This window comes from Sorex araneus, chromosome 6 (genome assembly GCF_027595985.1).
Source record: "Sorex araneus isolate mSorAra2 chromosome 6, mSorAra2.pri, whole genome shotgun sequence".
Taxonomy (NCBI): Eukaryota; Metazoa; Chordata; class Mammalia; order Eulipotyphla; family Soricidae; genus Sorex; species Sorex araneus.
The window spans coordinates 106,565,348-106,587,135 of NC_073307.1; the positions used below are offsets into that span (position 1 = coordinate 106,565,348).

The 21,788-nt window shown below is 51.3% G+C and overlaps 2 protein-coding genes across 4 annotated transcripts in view; both read right to left on the reverse strand.

Annotated features, from left to right (window-relative positions):
- TRIM3 (tripartite motif containing 3) overlaps positions 1–14,093 on the reverse strand; it is a 32,452-nt gene extending 18,359 nt beyond the window's left edge. The window contains exons 1-2 of the mRNA XM_055141759.1: positions 13,912–14,093; positions 3,355–3,519 (exon numbers count right to left, since the gene is read on the reverse strand). Coding sequence (XP_054997734.1) covers positions 3,355–3,485 — 131 coding nt within the window. The 5' untranslated portion in view covers positions 3,486–3,519; positions 13,912–14,093. The remainder of the gene's footprint in view (positions 1–3,354; positions 3,520–13,911) is intronic.
- A 2,402-nt stretch (positions 14,094–16,495) lies between these two features.
- Positions 16,496–21,771, reverse strand: ARFIP2 (ADP ribosylation factor interacting protein 2). 3 transcript variants are annotated; one of them, XM_055141769.1, is made up of 8 exons: positions 21,621–21,771; positions 20,677–20,817; positions 20,317–20,413; positions 19,150–19,268; positions 18,732–18,953; positions 18,046–18,203; positions 17,742–17,916; positions 16,496–17,268 (listed from the first exon to the last, which is right to left on the reverse strand). In XM_055141769.1, the coding sequence occupies exons 2-8, from the start codon at positions 20,773–20,775 to the stop codon at positions 17,113–17,115; spliced, it is 1,026 nt and encodes a 341-aa protein (XP_054997744.1). In that variant the 5' UTR covers positions 20,776–20,817; positions 21,621–21,771; the 3' UTR covers positions 16,496–17,112. The 3 variants fall into 3 exon arrangements, with proteins under 3 accessions (XP_054997744.1, XP_054997746.1, XP_054997747.1); XM_055141771.1 differs by lacking the exon at positions 21,621–21,771 and adding an exon at positions 21,515–21,620; XM_055141772.1 differs by lacking the exons at positions 20,677–20,817; positions 21,621–21,771 and having other exon boundaries at positions 19,150–19,308; positions 20,317–20,376.
- Positions 21,772–21,788: the final 17 nt, after the last annotated feature.

A 21,788-nucleotide genomic window follows, 5' to 3' on the forward strand; every position in this document is an offset into this window, starting at 1 on the left:
CCCAAGCACCGCCAGGAGTAACTCCTGAGTGCAAAGCCAGGAGCATCGCTGGGTGTGACCCAAAAAGCAAAAAAAAAAAAAAAAAGTATCTAATGTGAAGATTAAGTAAACCAGTACCTGTATGTCATCTGGCCAGTTCCTTGCAAATATATCACTGTCACTGCCACTGTCACCCCATTGCTCATTGATTTGCTCGAGCAGGCACCAGTAACGTCTCTATTGTGAGACTTGTTGTTACTGTTTTTGGAATCAATACACGATAATTATTGTTATTGTAATTTCTCAGGCACTGATTTTATTTTCTGTGATCTGAGTGGAGGCAAAAATGCAGAGATGGCCAATTACAGTTCAGAGCCAGGACTAAGCTATTTGTCACATGCATTTAGAAAAGGACATGGGCATGGGACAAATACAGTGGCCGCTCAGGGGACAAACTGTCATATCCAGGATGCATAGGAAGGAAAGGAAGCAGGAGGCACAGTAGAGGGGAATCCAGAGAGCTGGGTGCTATGTGGTCACAGTTATTGTAGTGGGCAAGGGGCAGTAGGAGATGTGATACTTGAGTCTACAAGCACAGAACTGGTATTATTCTGGGTGATGACAAGGTTCCATGATAGAGAAGGAGAGTAGACTAAGGTGAGAGAGAGCAATGATGTCTTCTGGCAAGCACTTCCTGCCTGGTGGATAAGATACTCTTAGAGAAAGAGTTAAGATCCAAGAGGAGGACCAGAGAGATAGTATAATAGGGATGGTGCTTGCCTTGCATGCAGCTTATCTGGGTGCAATCCCCAGTACCACAGATGGTGCCCTGTGTACCATCAAGAGTGATTCCTGAGCAAAGCTGGTCATGGCCCAAAACCAAAGAGAGAAAAGAGATAGAGAGAGAACAAGGAAGAATAAATAAGTATACTGAAGTCACTGAGGTTGATGGAAAAACTTGGAATTGCCAGTTCAACTCCAAGGGAGGTCAACATGATTTCTGGCTGATGAAGTGAGACAGCAAGAGTGAGAAAGATCAGGGCTAGAAGGAGAGGAGAGTACCCAAGGCAGAGCAGGTCTCACTGAAGGCACAGGGCACAGGGCAGGCTGGTGTGGACGTCACAGTTCACAAGAGAGAGTAAAGAAACTACAATAAAAACTAAAATCAGGAACTGGAGTGACAGTACACAGCAGGGAGGGCACTTGCCTTGCACGAGACTGACCCGGGTCAGATCCCTGGCTCCACACAAGTCCCCGAGCCTCCCTAAACCCAGGAGTGATCCCTGAGTGCAGAGCCAGGAGTGTGCCCTGGACACAGTCAGGTATAGACTCCAAAACCAAAACAAAACAAAAGAACCCTAAAAATAAATAAACCAAAATTAAAAATGGAGAATGAAGAAGAAGGCTGGAGGAGGATATTGTCAAAATGCAGATGAGACCTTGTGTGAAAAAGACACTGATGAGGCTCTTGGTAAAGGCAAAGTTCGGGGGTTGGAGTGACAGTACAGTGGGTAGGGCTATTTGCCTTGCACACGGCTGACCCAGGTTCAATTCCTAGCATTCCACATGGTCCCCCAAGCACCGCCAGGAATACTTCCTGAGTGCAAAGCCAGGAGTAACCCTGAGCATCGCCAGGTGTAACCCAAAAAAAGCAGAAAAAAAAAGAGGCAAAGTTCATGGGCAGGTTGCTAGACTTGTGCCCTTTGTTACCTCTCTAGTTTCACCGCAGGCCTCTTAGTCAAACTTTACTCTGGCTGCACTGGGCTTCCTTTACGCTCTTTTTTTTTGCATGCTCAGGGGTTCTCCTAGCTCTGCACTCAGGAATTACTCCTGGCGGTGCTCAGGGAACCATATGGGATGCTGGGAATCAACTCAGGTTCGCTGCTATCACTCCAGCCCCCTTCCTTTACACTCTTACCTGACACATTCCTCATGTCCCAAGGCCTTTTCCCATGTTTCTTTTTTTGTCCATAAGACTTGGGGACACTGCCTATACCTCAACAATTCTTATTTTAGTCCCGGATTGTACCTCAGGAAAGTCTTCCCTGATTATCTGAAGCATAACAAATCCCATCTGAAGTCATAGCTAAGCCCTTTCTTTAACCACTTATTAAGGGTGTTAATGTGAAATCTATAGTTTGGCTGCATGATTGATCACTCTCTTTCTCCCTCACTAGACTTCCATCTCTTCAAGAGCAAGAATTATGCCTAGTTTTGCTTATCTCTGCATGCCCAACACCTAGGCTGGTTCTGAAACACAGAAGTTGCCCAATTAAAAAAAAAGTTGAGGGGGGGCTAGAGCAATAGCACAGCCAGGAGTAATTCCTGAGTGCATGAGCCAGGAGTAACCCCTGTGCGTTGCCGGGTGTGACCCAAAAAGCAAAAAAAAAAAAAAAAAAAAAAGTTGAGGGGCTGGAGCTATATACAATGGGTAGAGAGTTTGCCTTGCACGCGGCCAACCCGGTTCGATTCCCAGCATCCCATATGGTCCCCCGAGCACCGCCAGGAGTAATTCCTGAGTGCAAAGCCAGGAGTAACCCCTGTGCATTGCCAGGTGTGACCCAAAAAGCAAAAAACAAAAACAAAATAAAACAAAAAAAACGGTCCACCAGAGGTAGTATAGCACGAAAAGTGCTTGCTTTGCATGTATCTGACCAGGTCCAATCTCTAGTTCCCCATAGAGTCCTCCAAGTCCAACGAGAGTCAATCCTGAGCACAGAGCCTGCAGTAAGCCCTGAGCATAGCCAGGTGTAGCCCAAAAAACAAAAAGGAAAAAAAAGTGTTAATGAATAGTGAATAGAAAGTTAGAAGCTAGGAGGGGTTGCCCTTCACTTAGCGCCACAGAATGGTAATAGAGACTGGCAGAGAAGATATCTACTTCAAATATCCTCCTGCTAGGCACAAACCCTTCTGGTGCCATCGTGGCGGGGAGTCTCAGCACAGTCCGCTTTGTATGCTTGTCAAAGGCTGCCTTGGAGTTGGTCTGGTTTGGTTTTTGTTTTTGAGTCACGCCCTTTGATGCTCAGGGGTTACCCCTTGTGGCGCTCAGGAAACCATAGGGGATATGGGATTTGAACCCAGGTTGGCCGTGTGCAAGACAAGCACCCTCCCTACCTTCTGTACTATCTCCTCAGCTGCTCTGGGGTTTGGACAGAGCCAGAGAAGGTTCTTCCATTTCCAGTCCAGACCCTGGCCTTGTGTTCTGAGCGTATGGTTCTCCCCCAGGTTCTTGCACCTAACCTGCATCTCTTACAGGCTGGGGATCATCTGCTCCCGTGCCTGTGTGCACATACTGTCCTCTGGTCTATGCACGCCGCACCCCTCTCCGAGGGGCACCCACATCCTCATCCCTAGCTGAAACACACACCAGCTCACCTCTCACAGAAGGTATGTAGGCAAGGTAGGACCTTGGGGCACCGGTACCGATCCAGGCAGATGCTGCACACGAGGAACTGCTTGTCCATTGGCGGGACCTCTGGGCCTGGGCTGTCCTCCCTCTTTGCCATGGTGCCCACGGTGGCTCCTGCCACTTATACCAACCTGTGTTAGAGAGATAAGCATTAGGGAAGAGGCATTCCCTCTCTCTGCCATGCAGAGGCTAGCTCCTTCTCCCTGCTGCTCCGGGCACCAGGGGCTGTCCACAGAAGTGAAATGTTGGACACCTCCAATCAAGAAGGGACATTGAAGGGGCTGGGTTGGCTAAGCAGGGAAGAGGAGGTGGGTTCTCTGAGTGTGGTGCTCCCATGAGGAGCACAGACTTAGGGTTTTCCATTTCAATGGAATTTCCATTGGGAATTTCAATAGGGTTTTCCATTCCAAATCCATGAGATTTCCATTTCAAAATCAGCCACTTAACAGTTTTGTGACCTTGGGTAATTCATTCTGACCTCTCTGCACATCAGTTTCCCATCTGATCACTTCCTAAGTAGGGAAGAATTATCCCTATCGCCACTGATTGTTTTGGGGAATGTGCAGTGGTACAGAGAGGCCCATTGTCACGACACACAAGCCTTTCATCTCCTGTGCCTACCCTGACCACCACAGCCCTTCTCTCTATGCTCAGACCCACCTCTCAGTGCCCAGGATCACGGTCTCCCCGCATCTGATCAGGCCTCTGGGTTCTGCCTTCCAAATATCTTCGACCCTTTTCTCCAACCACACAGCTACCGCCCCCAGTTCAAGTCGCCCCAACTCTCTCCTACAATACAGCAACAGCCTAGCTCCTCTTCTACACCTTGTCATCTATTATTCCCCCTGAAATCAGAACAGATTTCTAAAACACAGATTCCATCCCTGTATCACGCCCTCCTTAAAATCCTTCAGCAGTTCTTTCTCTGTTGTCCAAAGGACAAAGATAAAACTCCTTAAATTGTCCTCCGAGGCCTAACTTTGTCTGGCCCACACTTCCCTCTATACCGCCAGTCTCCTGACTCTAGGATTAGTCACACTGGTCTGCTTTCCATTCCTAAAAAACCGCTTGTTTTGCTTCTGAGAAGTTATAGTATCTGTTTCCACTGCCTGAGATTGTCTTTCAACACCCCTGTACCTAGCTAACTCTAACTTATCGTTCTGGTTTGCCTGTGAAGGTCACTTCCTCTGGACAGTCTTCCCTGATTTCCTAAAACCTGGGTTGGGCTCTCTACTTTTGTGTCCCACTATACCTTGTATGTCCTCCATCCCAGCTCTTACAAGATATACTATAACTTTCTGTTACTTCTCTGCTTTCTCCACTGTATGTAAAATCCATTTTGGGGACTGGGAGATGGGGAGAGTTTGGGCCACATCTGGTACCTATTCAAGGGCTTTTCCTGGCTTTGTGTTTGGGAGTGATCCCTGCAAGGCCTGGGGAACCATATGTGGTACTGGAGATCAAAGTGGGGTAGGCCACATGCAAGGCAAGTGCCTTAACCCCTGTACTATCTTTACTATCTTTCTGACCCTGTAAACAGAGTTCTCGAGGGCAGGAGTTATATTATTATTATTATTGTTATTATTATTTTGCTTTTTGGGTCACAACCAGTGATGCACAGGGGGTTAATCCTGGCTCTGCACTCAGGAGTTACTCCTGGCGGTGTTCAGGGGACCATATGGGATGCTGGGGATCGAACCCAGATCGGCTGCATGCAAGGTAAACGCCCTACCCACTGTGCTATCGCTCCAGCCCCAAGGAGTTATATTCTTATTCCTAGAACTTAGTACAGAGCTGAGCATAAGGATAAATTTATATTTATTGAATTCATTCAACAGTTCAACAGAAATTTGTTAAGTGCCTATTTTGTACAGTTGCTGGGGATAGAGTGATAAAACAAAAACAGATGGTCACTGCCCTTATGGGGAAGTGGTGACAGATATTTCAAAAGTCAATAAACAAATAAATAAAGAATTGCAAATAGGGGAGGGAAATTGCACACAGAAGATAAGAATGCTATGAAAGAGAATGTTTTTGACCAGGTGATCTGGGATGACCTCTCTGGGGCCACACCTGCCAGGTCTCAGGGTTTATTCCTGGCTCTGCACTCAGAGATCACTCCTTCGGGGCTTAGGGGACAATAAGGAACACTGGGGACTGATCTCAGGTAAGCTGCATGCAAGGGAAGCGCCCTACCCGCTATATTATCACTCTGCCCCCAACAGGTGACTTAAAACAGAGCTCAGAGAGATGGAAAGAAAACTGGGAGGGATACGCATGGGGCATCAGAGAGTGAGACTGGGAAATCACTTAGGATGAAGGAACAGCAGGAATGCAAGTTCTTGGCCAAAAGCCTGGTTGAGAACCTTGTTTAGATCGTGTGGTTAAAGCAAAGCCAATACAATGCCAGGGGCCAGTTGGGGAAGGTAGGTGGAAATGACATCACTAAGGGCCTTGATGTTACACGAAGTTGGGTTTTTATTTGAACTTGGGAAGGAAATGATGTCATTTTAAAAAATAAAAATAAACAAGCTACTGTGGCAGCTTTGAGGTTTGAAGCCGAGTGGGAGAAATGGGGAGATGTTAGTTCGGTGGCTACTCTGGTTCTTTGGGAAAATATTTAGTTTTAGGAGAGCTGCAGGCTACAAGATAGAGTAATCTGAGAAATAATCATGAGGTGGAATCAAAAGGACATCATGATGGGAGATAGACAGTAATCCCTGAGCACCGCGGGTGTGGCCCCAAACCAAACATCTTGAAAGGGGGGGGGGGAGGCTGGGCGGTAATAATGACTATAATGATTCCAGGGAGAAGGAAAGTGCCTGCACAGAGTCACAGAGGCAGGCAGGGTGGGGGCAGGGGGGGTGACGGGAGGGAAACTGGGGTCATGGTGGTGAGAAATGGACACTGGTGGAGTGATGGGTGTTGGAACAATGTATGACTGAAACCTGATCATGGTGACTCAAATTTAAAAAATTAAAATAAAAAAAAATAATGACTCCCAGGTTTACTGGGCAGATGGTGAGTAATACAGTGTAAGTAAGGAGATGCTCTGTGGCATTTGGTTTTAGACATGCCAAGTCCGAGGTGCTTGTGCAATTTTGGGCAAAGATGTCAAGTCAAGAGCAAAATACAGGAGTTTCACACCACAGAGACTGGCACACACTCAAAAGAACAAAAGCAACAAATGCTGGCATGGATGTGGGGAAAAAGGGATGTTCCTTCACTGTTGGTGGGAATGCCGACTGGTCCAGCCTTTCTGGAAAACAATATGGACAGTCCTTCAAAAACTAGAAATTGATCTTCCATATGATCCCGCAATACCACTTCTGGGAATATATCCCGAGGATGCAAAAGAGCACAGTAGAAATGACATCTGTACCTATATATTCATTGCAGCACTGTTCACAATAGCCAAAATCTGGAAACAACCCAAGTGCCCTAAAACAGATGACTGGTTAAAGAAACTTTGGTACATCTACACAATGGAATACTATGCAGCTGTTAGGAGAGATGAAGTCATGAAATTTGCTTATAAATGGATAAACATGGAGAGCATCATGCTAAGTGAAATGAGTCAGAAAGAGAGGGACAGACATAGAAGGACTGCTCTCATTTGTGGAGTATAGGGTAGCATCACATGAGGCTCACACCCAAGGACGGTAGATACAAGGGCCAGGGGGATTGCCCCATAGCTGGAAGACTGCTTCATGAGCGGAGGGGAGAAGGCAGATGGAATAGAGAAGGGATCACTAAGAAAATGATGGCTGGAGGAACCAGTTGGGATGGGAGATGCATGCTGAAAGTAGATAATGGAACAAACATGATGACTTCTCAGTGTCTGTGTTGCAAGCTATAATGCCCAAAAGTAGAGAGAGAGTATGGGGAATATTGTCTGCCTTTGAGATGGGGGGAGGGGCGGGAAGGGGGGGTATGCCCGGGATATTGGTGGTGGGGAATGTGCACTGGTGGAGGGATGGGTGTTTGATCATTGTGAGATTGTAACCCAAACATGAAAGCTTGTAACTATCTCACGGTGATTCAATAAAATTTAAAAAATTAAAAAAAAAACTATTGCACTCTCAAAAAAAATACAGGAGTTTGAGAGAGAGAAATCTGGGCTGGCTACTGGGCTGGAATTACTGGCAAACTAATGGCAGCGAAGGCAAGGAGAATGGATCAGAACTCTACGACAGACAATAGGGAATAGGATGGGAGGGAATGTGGGACCCAGGACTCAGGGAGGAAAGACAGGAATTCAAGAAAGGAATAGAAAAGTAAGATGAAGACTGAAGACAGCCCACCAGATTTGGCTGTGGTGGAATGGCAGGGGCTGAAGCCAGGTTAGAGTGGTTAAAATGACTGGCGATGAAATCAACCCGGCAGATGCAGATCATTCACGAGAAAAATCTAGGCATAAAGGGAGGCAGAAGGTAGTTGGACTACTTTAAAACAGTCAGTGACCGGGGCTGGAACGATAGCACAGCGGGGAGGGCGTTTGCCTTGCACGCGGCCGACCCGGGTTCAATTCCCAGCATCCCATATGGTCCCCCAAGCACCGCCAAGAGTCATTCCTGAGTACAGAGCCAGGAGTAACCCCTGAGCATCGCTGGGTGTGACCCAAAAAGCAAAAAAGCAAAAAAAAAAAAAAAAAACCAACAGGCAGTGACCAAGTGCAGGTCACTATCTGTGACTCATAGTCACCATTCCCTGTGGCCAGCTTGCCAGTGCGGTGAATATCCTACAGAAACGGTTAAGACTTGAGAGGTGAAAATGGATAACAGATCTACTGGCACCAGTGAATGGCTGAAGTGGGTCAGATGGGTCCCTCTAGAGCCCTCTGGAGAGTTCTAGCCCAGAACCCTCTTCAGCTCCGAGGAGGCGCAGGACAGAAGGCTGCGCTGCAGACACCACAGGCCTGTGGGAGAGTGGCCTGGCAGGGTGGGAAGGGCTGCCGGCTGCGCACATCCTCTGCTGATGCGGGCACTAAGGTTCCGTGGTTCTCTTCTCCAGGTGTGACGGATTCCGAATCTGAGACAGCACCAGGACAACAGGAGGGAGGACAGCTTGAGAGTTGGCGGAAGAAACAGGAGGCCCTAGCCAAGCAGAAGCTTCTGCCGGGTGCCTGGGAGGGTTGCGAGGAAGAGTAGGAGGGGCCTCGTGGGCCCTGCAGGGGCAGCTGGATGTCAGGCTCCGCCTCCCTCCAGGCCCTAGGGGCTCTCCCGGCCTGTCACACGGAGGCGGGGATTGGGCCACATCCAGCTCCATCCCAAAGCTCCTCCCTCTCTTCCCCTTCCTGCTTCAGTTCCTCCACCCAGATTTATTGGGCAAGCAGCCGCAGAGGCCATACCCAGCCTGAATCACTGAGATTCCTTTCCTCTCCTGGGCTCCTGCTCCCTCCTCTTCCTCCCACTGTGCCCTAGAGATCTGCCCCCACGCTGCTCCAGGCGATGGTTTAAGTGGACTGTTTATTGCAGCGCACACTTGCAGGATCTTGCATGCAGGGATTTCCTTCTCTTTCCTCTGGCTGCCTACTGCCTCCAGCTAATCCCACCTATCCCTCGCGGCTGGGTTCAGTATTCACTCAACACCTCTGCTAGGCCACAGGGTACAAAGATAAATAGTGCAGCTCCAGCTCCTTCTTCGCGAATCCTACAATCTAATAAATGATTGCAGTACAAGAGGATGAGGACTGTGACAAGGAAGCACAGATGGCTTTAGAAGCACAGAGGTCACCGAACCTGAATCTGGGTAGTGAAAGGCTATCAGGAAAGGAGGCAGGAGAACAGGCCATTCAAACTGAGAGTCGTCCTGGTTAAGTAAAAGTAATGCGGACCATGAGGCTTTCTGTATCAGATGAGATCGTAGCTCCAAGGGGAGGTTCAGACCCAACATGGCTAGTAGGGATGACACAATGTCTCCTTGACCTCACTAAAGAGTTTGGACTTTATCATTCCCGGCTAGGGGATTGTGACTTTGTGATTTTTGCTTTCGTTTGATTTGGGGGCCACACCAGGTGCTTGTTCAAGGTTTATTCCTGTTCTGTGCTTAGAGTCACTCCTAGTGGTGCTTGAGAGACCAAACGCAATGCCAGGGATTGAATCCAGGTGGATCACATGCAAGGGAAGTGTCTTGCCCGCTGTTCCATTGCCAAAGAGTAGAGGAAAACTTTGGGGGTACAGAGGGTTTAAGGGCAGAGTGACGAGAGTAAATTTTTGACTACCGTATAGAAAGTAGTTTCAAGCAGTGAAAGTAGGCACTACGGGCCCTCTGGGACATGAGGATGATTCAGAGGTAATAACCTCAGGTGCAGCTGGGGGCAAGGTATGCTATTTGCTCCTAAAAGAAGGAATTTTAGGAATAAATAGCTTTTTCAGGGCAGTGCTGAGTGACAATTACTTTCTGGGAAAAAAAAGGGGGTGGCAGACCAAATAAGTCTGGGGACCACTGGATTAGAGGGATCATGACTAGAAAGGTAAGAGACTGCCCTGATGTTCTAGAGGAGAGGTTGTGGTGTCCTGGCCAGAGAAGTGGGAAAGAGAAGGCTGAAAGAAGTGGTTTCTTAAGGTGGAATCCATAAAATGCATGACTGATAGATCTGATGTGACAAATAGAGGGGAAGGAAGGAATTAGAGGCAATTCCTTGTTTTGTTTTAGCTCAGGAACTCTAGAGAAGAATGCGTTTGGGGGAGAGAGTAGTATTAAATAGATAAATCTGAGTTGCCTCCGAGATATTTGAGTGGAGAGGTCCAGCTGGCATTTGGGAAGACAGGTTACGCCAAGGAAAGGCGCTTGCAGACAGGGATTTGGGAGTCACTGGGTACAGAGATAGTATCTAGAACCTCAAAAGTGGATCACAATATCCAGAAAGAGCGCAGGCTGAGAAAAAGGTAAACTGTGGTTATGCCCCAAAGGAACTTTAACATATAAGCGATAGAGCAGGACACAAAGCCTGGAAAGAAAGAGAAAAGGTTCTGGCCAGACAGGCAGAAGCCGGTAAGAGAGAGGTCATTGAGGCCGAGGGAAAAGAGAGCTTCAAGGGCCCAATGTGAAATGCTGCAGAGAGGCCCAAAGTGCTAGATGCTGTCACTAACTGCAGGGACTGTGGCTCCCAGGGGCTAGTGGAGAGGAAGTCAGATCCAGGGGGTTAGGAGGAAGCTGATTGTGAACAAATGAAGACAGCCAGTGCTGACGTCTCTAGCTCCTTGACATCTGCAAAGGATGTGCTTCAAGGCTTTTCAGTTTCTCCATATTTTCAAACAGCATCTCATTTCCTCCATGACTTCCTCCTCCAACCTCACGAGATTCCAGTTTACATGATTTATGCAGCTGTGAGTGGCGGTGACCAAAGCATTGTTACACAGTGGATGCAGGAGGTCAGCAAGGCGCACTTGCTTCCTAAAATGACTCACTTCTGCGCACTAGACTACAAGAGTATTTGATCACTGGAGGCTTCAGCAAAATGACAAATGACTGTAGGCTTTGGGATTTCTCTGGGACAGCTGAAATCTTAGAAGAAAGAAGTCAAGTCCTCAAAATCAAGCTTTCAATTAGACTGTCAGGGAAAGAAAGTGATGAAATACACAGGATTATCTCTCCCACCATTGTCTGATGGAGTAGGTGGATGAACTTTAAATCAACGGGTCAACCTACCAAAAAAACAAACATTCCCGGGCACATTCTTGACTAGGTCCTTCAAATGGGGACTGGAACCACCAGGCTGAATCAGATGTACTCTTTGTCCTTCACAAGTTCTTAGACTAATGTCAGAAGCAGATATGGATAAACATAACTACAGTGTGTAGTTAGAAATACATAACTAATTGTCATGATATTGATATATCCAAACTGTTATGGCAGAAAAAGGGAAGAAGTATCTAACTCAGAAGGATTAGAGGAGGGAGGACAAAGAGAAAGATGCTGGAATATCCGAGTTGGCTCCTGAAGGACAAAGAGGAGTTTGATAGGTATGCTAATTGAATGGTGAGTAGAGAAAAGAAAAAAAATGCAAGAAACATGTATCAGTTGGACAAGAAAGAAAGGCTTGGGGCTGGAGAGATACTACAGAGCTTGTGTTGCATGTGCCAAACCTGGGTTCAATTCCTGGTACCCCAGATGGTCCTCAAAGCCCTTAGAGTGATCCCTTAGAGCAGAGTCAGGAGTCAACCCTGAGCACTCTCAGGTGTGGTCCCAAAACAAAACAAAAACAACAGCAAAAAGAAAGGGTAAAAAGGATGGAAGTAGCACTCAGTGCTTTCACAGTCCACCGCTCTACGCAAACTCTCTACTTGCCTTTCTGTTGGGATGCTCCTTTCTGTCCTTCTACATGACTTTGTCTTGGGTCTCCTCTCATTTTTCTTTCCTTTTTTGATTTGAGTTTTAAAGCCATGCCTGGCTGTGCTCAGGGCTTACTCCTGGCAGTTCTCAGAACCATATGAGGATTCCTGGGATGAACTAGGATCAACTGCATGCAGGACAAGTGCTTTAACTCCTGTACTATCTCTCTGGCCCTCCTCTTTTCAGAATATGCCTGAGCAATCTCATCATTTTTGGTAGCATCCACTCGTTAATGACTCCCAAGGTCTTATCTCTTAGGTAGAAAACTCAAATCCTTGACCTATATACCCAACTACCTTGTACCGCTATATGGACGTTTCATAGAGGTAGTCTAAAAATTCATTTTCCCCTAATCTACTCTTCTGGCTGTTTCTCACCACATTACAAGGCACTATCACTCATCCAAGCACAAAGAGCTAGAACCCTAGCTGTCTTGCTCATTCCTCTCCTTTCAGTACCTTTCAGCACAAGCTCTCAGAATCTCCTTCATTCTGCCTCCGATATGCAGGTAAGCTATAAGGTCAGGAGATAGAGGATTTATTCCCAATTTTGTCACTAACTTCCCCAATGGAAGATTAGACTCTGGACAAGTCCTACTCCATCCTCTATTTGCAAATTGGGATGGAGATTTTTTTGTTCTCCAAGTCTGAGCACTCCGAGATTCTCTTCCCAGCCAAAGGTCCCCCCATTGATTATGATATATGTCCGGGATGAAGTTCCAAATTGTACTATCCTGAGGATTTTCTTTCTAGTCTACATAATATGGCTAAGTATGTTAGAGTTGACCCCACCTTCCTTAAAAACACATGTTTTCTGATTTCAGGGTGTCTGTGTCTGTGTCCCTAGCACTGAGTTTCCTTCACTCTGACCAGAAGCTTTGCTGGTTTTCCAGAACATAAGCTATCCTATCCCAGCTATGGACCTTTGCTCATGCACTTCTCAGTAAGAATGCCATTGTCCCCTAAGTGGCTGAGACAGCAACTGGCACACAGAGGGTCCTCAGTATGTTTGTGACAGAAGAGCGATGTTTAAATCACTGCAATTCCTTCCTACCAAAGAGGCAAAAAAAAAAAAAAAAAAAAACCCAAAAGGCAATAACAAGTAAATAAAGTTCCTCTCCCGAACACAAGGATTTCCCACAGCAGAAAGTAGTAAGTGCTCTGTCATTGGAGGCATGCAAGCCAAGAGAGGCAGGCACCTGTCAGGCCTGCAGCTCTGATTCCAGTGCTGCAGCAGATCAGAGCACTGCTTAGAGGGTGACTGGGCGCTGGTGAGCTGGGCAGAAGGGCACAGGGGAAACCCGTGAAAAAGGCCTGTGCACCTGCTGCGGCCTCCTCGCTATCATCTCGGCTAGGGGCCAATTCCCAGGTGTACTGCCCATCGCAGAGACCCGGCACAACAGAAGCAAGCCCAGGACCTCTAGTCTGCTGACCTCCCGGAGGTGCAGCCTGTCCCTCCAACGTGCAGCCATCTGCCCCTGCAGGTTTGCAGCCCAGGATCTGAAGCCAAGTCCAGACGGGAGGACGTCAGAACCAAAGAGGGGGGCCTGGGTCGGGGGGGGGGGGGGAGGGGGAGGACAGAATGCATGGGGGAACCAACGAGGTTCTTTTCCTACAACAGCCTCCGGGTGAGGCTTTCTGTCCAGGGCGCAGTGCTAGGGGAGAAAAGTGTGTCCTCCAGACAGACTGGTGGGCCTCTGGGTGCCGGAGATGGATGGAGCATCACGCGAGGGGTGGAAGTGTCTGCACCCCGGAGAAAGGGACCCTCTAGACCAGCTGGGCCACAGGATCCTGGAGTCCCACTCAGCAACCCCACCCGCTCCTCCTCTCCCCTCCACCACCACCCCCGCCCTCGGCCGCAGCGTTCTACACCTCCGCCAACATCCACAAGCTCCCCAACCCCGAGCTCCACCAGGGAACCATCATCACCCATCCACCCGCGCCTCCCCCCCTCAAACATGGACCTCACGTGAGCAGCCACAGCCCGAAGAATCCCCCCCACTGCCCTCACGGACGTGGACACACCTCACGTGGACAGAGACAGGCAGGGCTTCTGAAAAGCATCCGTGCCCCCCTCCGCTCCCACCCGCAGACGCTCGGACGGACAGACAGCGGGCTGGGACCCGGACCCGGGGCCGGGCAGACAGAGACACAAACGCACCCCTGGGGGCTGCCCATCGCACTCACCGCGGCCGAGCAGGATGGGAGGGCCGAGGCCCGGACTGCGGCCACTCCGAGGGGCCCGCGGCGCTGCCCTGGCTGCCAGCGCCCGTCCGCTCGTCCCTGCCCGCGGCGCCGCCCCACGTCCCGCGCCTCCGCCTGTCCCCGCGCCGGCGCCGCCGCCGGACCAGCCGCACAGGCCGGAGGGAGGGGCCGGGGCGGGGCTGCGGCCCGGGCGGGGGAGGGGGCGGTGCGCCCCGAGGACCCGCCCCCGCCCCGCCCCGCCCCCCCCGCGCCGGAGCCTCTGCTGGGGAGTGCGGGAGCCGGATCCCGGATCCTCGATCCCGGATCTCCCACCTCCGGCTCGTGACGGCGGCGGTCTCGGAGACTTGGAATGAGGTTCCGGGAGGAAAAGGCAGCGGGGCAGCGGGGGTTGGCGACTCTGGGAGCCAGGCCGGCAGCCTCCCTGGAAGCGCCCTTCCCGGCTTTCTTGGGGGTGCCCCTGCGGAATATGCTAGTGTGGTCTCCACTAAGCCCGGGGTGGGGCCAGGGGGGCGGTCAGTGCTCGTCTATGCCTGGACGCGGATCTCTAGGCGGTGGAAGGGCAGTTCCCCGGGCTTGGAGAGAAGGCGCAGAGCGGGTGGAAAGGTGGGGGTCTTGATTCAGCTCTAGGTGCTCACTCTCTCTCTCTCTCTCTCTGAGGAGCCCTCTCGGGAGGAAGTTATGGTTCAGGTCATCCAGATTCCCTTCTGCACTCCAAAATCCAGAGCAATTCTCAGAATCATCGCTTTATGGAAAAACAGCCCCAGGGGGTAACAGTAAAATATTTAAGAGTGAAGGACTGAGGGGCCGGAGAGATAGTACAGGGTATAGGACACTTGCCTTGCACCTGGCCCACAGGTTTCAACCCCATGCGCTTGCTGGGTGTGGCCCAAACCACCTCCCGTCTCCCTCCCCATCCACCCCTTCTCCCCCCCCAGTAAAAGGAGCGGGATTGAGCACTCATTATGTGCCAGTCACATAACTAATTACATATATTGTTCCATTTAATACTCATAACCTTAATAGGTAGATTCTTTTTATTAGCCATGTTTTACAAGGAAAGGAACCAAGGTCCTCAGCACTGCAAATGTCAACACTGATCATTCGGCTAGAAAGTGGTATAGCCAGGGTCTGAGCTCTCCTTTTATGCCCTGCTTCAGTCACTTGAAGATTGGCTATGTTTTAGGGGGGGGGCAGGGGGACCCATCTAGTGGTGCTCAGGGAATCATGTATGCCAGGGACTGAACCCCAGTCTCTCCCATATACTCCAATCCTTTAAGTCATCACTCAAGAATACACTTCTTGTGGAAAACTGCTGAGAGATGTAGGGAAGGGGCTTATGTCAATCAACCTATCTAATTATCAAGCTCCAGTCAGATGACTGCAGGCTGACCCAAACCCACGAACCTGCCTGGAAGTGGCCATAACTGTGACAGAGCAAAATCAGGTTTGCATAGAGGTGCTGAGAATCTGCTGACTGGTTTGTTCCCTTTCTCCATTTCTCCAGAGAGGTAGGGTTAGAATGTTGAGAGATTCTGGAGCCTTGTTAGGGCAAGGCGCATAAAGCTGATGGCAGGTACCTGGAACCTGCATACATCAAAGTGCCATTGGGGAGCTTTCTTGCCTCACACAAGGTTCAGATTTGGGCTCAGCACAAGCCTGCGCCCGCTGGGTGTGGCCCAAACGGCCACCATGCTTCCTCTTGGCCTTTCAGAGTCTGGGATGTTACTAGAGCCCCAGGTCTGCATTATACTAAATTACACCCAGGATTGCACTGTCGTTTCAAGGACTACTCGACTCAGTCCCCAACACTTCTCTCATGCCGTCAAACGTCTGCTTAAAAGGCTTCACAACTCCTTTTCTCCGAAGGGAAAAGCCTTTCTTAATCAGCCCTAAGAGGCCGAGTGTGCTCTCACCACCTTCCCCCGTTGTCTCCCTCCTCGCCACTCCTCTTTCCTTTCCCACTCCCAACAATCTGCACTTCTCCAGGTTGCCCCTCAGGATCTCTATCCTTGGCCTCTCTGCCCAGGATGCTCCTCCCCCTACTGTTTACTCGTCCTCGGGGGCCCCACATCCACCTCTCCCTAAGCCAGTATCCCTCCTCTGTAATCCCACGGCTCCCTGTACTTGTGATTCCCTGTACTTATCCCTGCTTGGAGTTGCCTGGTTACTTGTCTCCATCTCTCACTAGGCCCTAGCACTGTAGGCAGGGACCGTGTTTTATTCGCTGATGTCTCCCTGGGGACTAATGCAGTGCCTGGCATAAAGCACTCAATAAACATTTGCTGTGTGAATGAATGAATGCACGGCCCGCAAACCCAACCCTCTCTAGGCTCTGTGCCTTTTCGAGAACCAGAGCTAAACTAGCACTGGTCTAAAATGCAAATTAAGCTCTGGCTCCAACTGGGACTAGGGGAGCACTGTGGGCTTTCAGATTGTGCCTGAAACCTGGGACTTCAGTGGTGGCTCCAGCTCTTCTGACCTGATAGGATTTTATACAGCAGTACATTGAGCATTTTCCCACCCAGTCCACCCACGTAAAATCCCCCACAAATTGACCTCGCTGGGCCTGCTTTTATGAAAGGTTTATTCCTAGTGCTAGGTCCTCATCTTCCAGGGCCCTAAGCACAGTCGAACTGGGTGGGTCAGTGAGGGGTAGCCCATTCAGATACAGGGTAAGAAATGGGGCTTCCCCCATTCTCCCCACCCCATTTGGTCCCAGTCCCGTTCTCTGCAATGGGCACGCATAGAGGAGGGACAAAGGGAACTGGAGGCAACATCATTGGTCCAGCAGCGCCTAAGTAGAGCTGCCATTGGCTGACAGGGCCTTCTGAGGCTCTGCCGTTGGTCAGGGGCACACCCCAGTTGGAGATAGGCCTGAGGAGTGGTGCCATTGGCCAGGGAGTGGTTTCATCATAGCCTTTGGCTGTGGAGTGGAAGGAAAAGTTCTGGGAATGAAGCCCAGTGGCCAGGAAGATAAAGAACTGGGCAGCAGTTGTGGCTGGGCCTGCAGGTCCCCTCCCTGCCCACAGCAATGTGGGCAAAAACTGGTATCAGGTCCCAGCCAGAGAAGGGGTGCCCAAGCCAGAGGGCAGGTGGCAAGGGATGTCCTATGTCCAACCTCCCCCACCCTAGGGCTGCCCCTCCCAGTGTCCTTCTCGGTAGCCAGGTTGGGCTGGGAGCTGCTCACTGCTCCTCTAGCCACGAGGGTTTCTCGGCTCCTGGAGGCCGAAGCTTGATGTTGAACTGCTGCAGGGTCTGCTCCAGTTGTTTCTGGTTCCCAGCAAAGTAGGCAGACACGGCGTTATGGAAGAGCAGCAGCTGCTTGTGCATCACCTTGATCTGGGGGTTCAGCAGATTCAGCTGATGCTGGACTCATGCCCTTCTCAGAAGGGCTATGAGCCTGAGCCAGAGCAAGGCACACGGATGTGCTCTGGCTGCTTTGGTGGTAGGGGCTAAACTCCACACCAAGAGAAACAGAGGAGAAGGGGTCAATTTGATGGGAGAAACCTGATCTGATCTGCTGGTGTGGAGTTCTGGTACTCAAGCTCAGAGAGCTAAGTTTCCCTGAATTATGTTCTAGAATTAGCAATCTTTTTCTCAAAGAAGAGAGAGCAGGGCTCAGGGGAGGACTGGGTGGAGGGGTGTGGGGAGGGGGGAAGGAAAGGTGAAAGGGGTGAAGCGGCTGGCAAGGAGCCTATTCTTTCACCAGTGTGCATTTCCCTCTCTCAGCGGTGGAGAGGGCCTGGGGGGAAGGGATTGCAGGTGGGAGGGTAGGCTGGCGGGAGGGAGGGATAAGGGTTGGGGGTTAGCACCTTGTTTTCTTCCAGGAACTTGAGCTTGATGGCCACATCTCCCCGCAGCTTCTCATATTTGTCCCGATGAGCCTGGAAAGTGGCCTGGGCACTCTCGAGGCGGCCGCGCGTCCCTGCGTCCCGGGGGCCTAGGCTCAGCTCCTCTAAGTCTGTCCGGTAGGCATCATATTCCAGCCTGGGGAGGGGGGCGATACAGGTTGGTCTCCATGTCCTGGTGTTCCACACTCCTTCCTGAATTCTTACGCCCCCGAGTCCCCCCAAGCCGGCCCACTCCCCAGACCCTCTGCCCTGCCGGTGGCCACACCTGGCAGCCTCATACTGTTTGACAGTCATAAGCGTGTCTTCCATGGTCTTGGTGACCAACGTGTTGATACTAGAGACAAAGAAGTTCACAGCTCCCAGGAGTGTCTCTCCATTCTTGCACAGCAGCTTCTGTGTCTCTGCATTGTAGCCAAATTCCTCCTGAGGGGAGAAGGCAGGGTGAGACCCTGAGTCAAAGGCCTTTCCTGAATGGGACGCTGGGGCCCTTCATCCCCCTCCTCCCCAGCCATCAACGCTGGAGCCACCAAGGACTGTCCTGAACAAGGCTCTTAGCCAGAATGTTAGTGGGGCCCATGGGAAGGCCTGGGGTAGGAACTGAGGGTGCGGGCTCTCAGATCAGTTCTCGGGACTAGAACAGGAAAGGCTAGTGCAGCAGGCAAAGGAGGGGCTCAGATTAAGCCGAGCACCTACGGCAGTCTTTCCAATGCAGAGGAAATTACTTGGGAGGAACCCTGTGCCACCATCCCCCAGCCCCCTCCAAACTTCTGGACCTCTGTACAAACCCTTAGGCTGCCTCCACAGGTAAGTGCTGCTGGGGGCAAAGCTGGGCCCACCCTGGAGGGGTTCTCCCTCTCGGCTGCGGGAGGGAGGGAGGGAGGCTGAGGAGTGACTGCCTGGGAGGGCCCGGGCCCAGTCCCCCCCCCACCCTCTCTTGCCAGGTCGAGGCACCTGAAGCTCTGGGGACTTCTGGCTGAGATCAGCAAAGGCATCACCTAGTGCATGCTGGGTCTGCAGCAGGCTGTAGAGGTGGGCGGTCAGTGCCCGGCCCAGCTGTAGGACGCTCTCATACTTGCGCTTCGTCTCACGCAGCAACTCAATTTGCAGCTCTAGCTCCAGATCCACCGTCCGGGAGCCTCGGCCAAATCGCTCTGATAACAGCTGCTTTGTGCACTGATTGAGAAGTGGATGAATAGGTCACGGACTTTAGCCTCTGGCTTCCCCAGTAGGCATTTACCCAAACATTCTCAGACTCCTAATCTTAGTCATATATGGGGTAGCAGAACCTGATAGAAGGGTGAAAGGTTCTGGGTGGCTTTGGAGGCGGGGGGGGGGGGGGGTGAGGGAGGGAGAAGTGCTTGAATTCTACCTTGTATGTGTTGATGCCCCATTTCTTGACGATGTCAAACTTCTCTCCAGCGATGCCCCGAGCCACCTCATCTCCGGGGCCAGCAGGAGTGGCACTGTGAGATGGATGGCGGCCAGACCCTAAAGGACATTGGCCTCTCTCAGATGCAACCAGACAACTCTGTAGGCTCCACTTCCCTCCCAGCAAATTAAAATGTCTCTCCTGGGGCCGGAGCAATAGTACCGCAGGTAGGGCATTTGCCTTGCGTGCAGCCGACCCAGGTTCGATCCCCAACATCCCATATGGTTCTCCAAGCAATGCCAGGAGTAATTTCTGAGTACAGAGCCAGGAGTAACCCCTGAGTATCACCAGTGACAGCCAAAAAACATAAATAAATGAAATAAAATAACTTTCCTGAAGGGGTGGAAGCTAGATTTTTTCCCCATTCATAGGAGGAGCTCATAACTTTGTGCCCTGAGACAGAAATCCCACTGTACACCTGACTGCCTCCTGAGATAGTGCTGGGGGTTGAAGAGGAAGGAGCAAGGAACTGCCGGGCAGAAGAAAAAGGAGGAAATATACCAAGTGTGTTTGTACAAGAATACGTGTTCGGGGAAGGGAGCCAAAGGTGTGGGGGCTAGTAGGTGGAGGATGCTGGGAGCTGACAACAGGAAACCAGGAAAACAAATGCCATTTGGAATTTTAGTTTGTGCGAGATCCAGGGGTATTTGTTCCTCCAAACGTCACAGCAGAGACTCTCAAACTTATTTGGTCTATCACCTCCTCTTCAGAAAAATAAGTATTACGCAGTACCCCCCCCCCCCACCAGATAGCTATCTTCTTTAAAGGAACAAACAAAAAGTACCCTTCCCCCCTCCTAATTGTACAGGAAAGCTATTACCACTCCATCCCTCTGTTGTTCCAGCACCTCCACCCCGACCCCACTCCAGGAAATACCACCTCTGAGAAGCGTCACTAAGTTCCAGATCTCAGGAGCTAAGTGACCAGTGGGAACTGAGGGCTGTACCCCAGGACTTCCCTTAGAAAGTCTGCAGGGTGTGTACATGCAAAGGCTCCCGAGATCTCTGTGCAAATCAAGCTTTCTTAAGCAAGTCCTATACTCCCCCACAACCCCCCTCCCTTTCCATTCGCTACTGAAACCTCTCATCAAGTTCTGACTGTTCATACCTGTAGGGATGAGTCCGTCACCAGAGCCCCCATAGCCACCAGACACAATGCTGGTTTCATTGAGGTTGGGTCCTGATACCATCACCTGCTGGAGGTCCTGTAGGCCAGAGCAGAGGGGAGCTTCAGGGACACATAGGTAGCTAAAGCGTTTGGGGGTGGTGGGGGTGAGAACAAGCCCGGATTAAAGTATCATAAAGGGAGCACACGGGGGAAGTCTGCACGGAATCAAAATGAAGATTTGTAAAAAGGCGGAAGGGAGTTAGGTAAATCAGGGTAAGACTACTGGGCTAGGAGAGCCCACGCTTTCTAAGCTGGGATTTCTCAGTGGAAACAACGTGGAGAAGAATCAAACAGAAGCACCTGCTCCAGCCCATCATCCTCAGAAAGCTGCCCAGCTTCGCCGTTCCCATGGATGGGGATCTCCATTGTGGCTGCCTTCCCTAGGATCCCGTCCGTCATGGCTAGGGAAGGGACTGGAGTCAAAGTCTCCACCCCAGCGCCCTGCAAAGCCCAACACAGAGAGTTCTGGAAATTGGCCAGTACTTGAGAAGAGGAAGGTCTCTCCCCTGCCGTTTCAGAGGCTTTCCAGGTTGCCCCAGGGGCTTGAGCCTTCTGGGGGTGGGGTGGGGGTGGGCGACCACTCCCTTCCTCAGGTACCACCTACGTCTGGCCTCCGAGACGCTTGTTTTTCACCCATGCACACCCAGGTCCCAGGTGTCTTCTCGCCACCTCCCCAAGACGCCCGTGATCGTTCATGCATGCCACCATTCCACGGGCATATCGGGTCGTTCGGGTTCATGCACTAGTGGAGGAAGTGCAAATACAGCAGAGAGGAGGAGCAAGAAAGTCCGGGCTCTCTTGGCGCTCAACCCCATGCAGGTGGCCGCCCGCCGCCCGGCCCCTCCGGAGATGCTCCCGTCCCAGGGCTCAGGTGCCTACCGCCCATACAGCACTGCTCTCCATTGCTTGGCCTTTCACTCTGCTTTAGTGCTTCTTCCCTGTCCTCCAGGTGGGCTCCCCCTCTTCCATCCCCTGCACCTCCTCTTCCTCGGGCCCTCCCCACCAGGCCTTAGTTGGATCGGTTGGTGTGTGTTCCCGGCCCCTGGGGAAAGTGTCTTTTTCCCAGGCCATGGGGCGATCCCTTCCAAAGTCAGCGGTGTCGCCCCAGGTGTGCGCCCCGGCCCCTCCCCCTACACACCTGGGCATCAGGTGTGTCCTCATCCTTCCCCGGGGCTCAGCGCCGCCTTGCCCTCGGGCCAGCTTCGTACGTTCAACTTTTCCCCACCCAAGTCGGTCCCCCTCACCTCGGGCCGGGCAGCTCTTTCCCTCAGGGCGCCAGGCCCGGGCTGCGCGGGGACCTCGGGCTCCAGTTCCCGTCGCGATCCTAGCAGCAGGTCAGGGCTTCGGCGGAAGTGACGTCCCCCGCCGGGCAGAAGAAGCCGGCCACGTAGCCGCGGAGAAGGGCGGAGGTG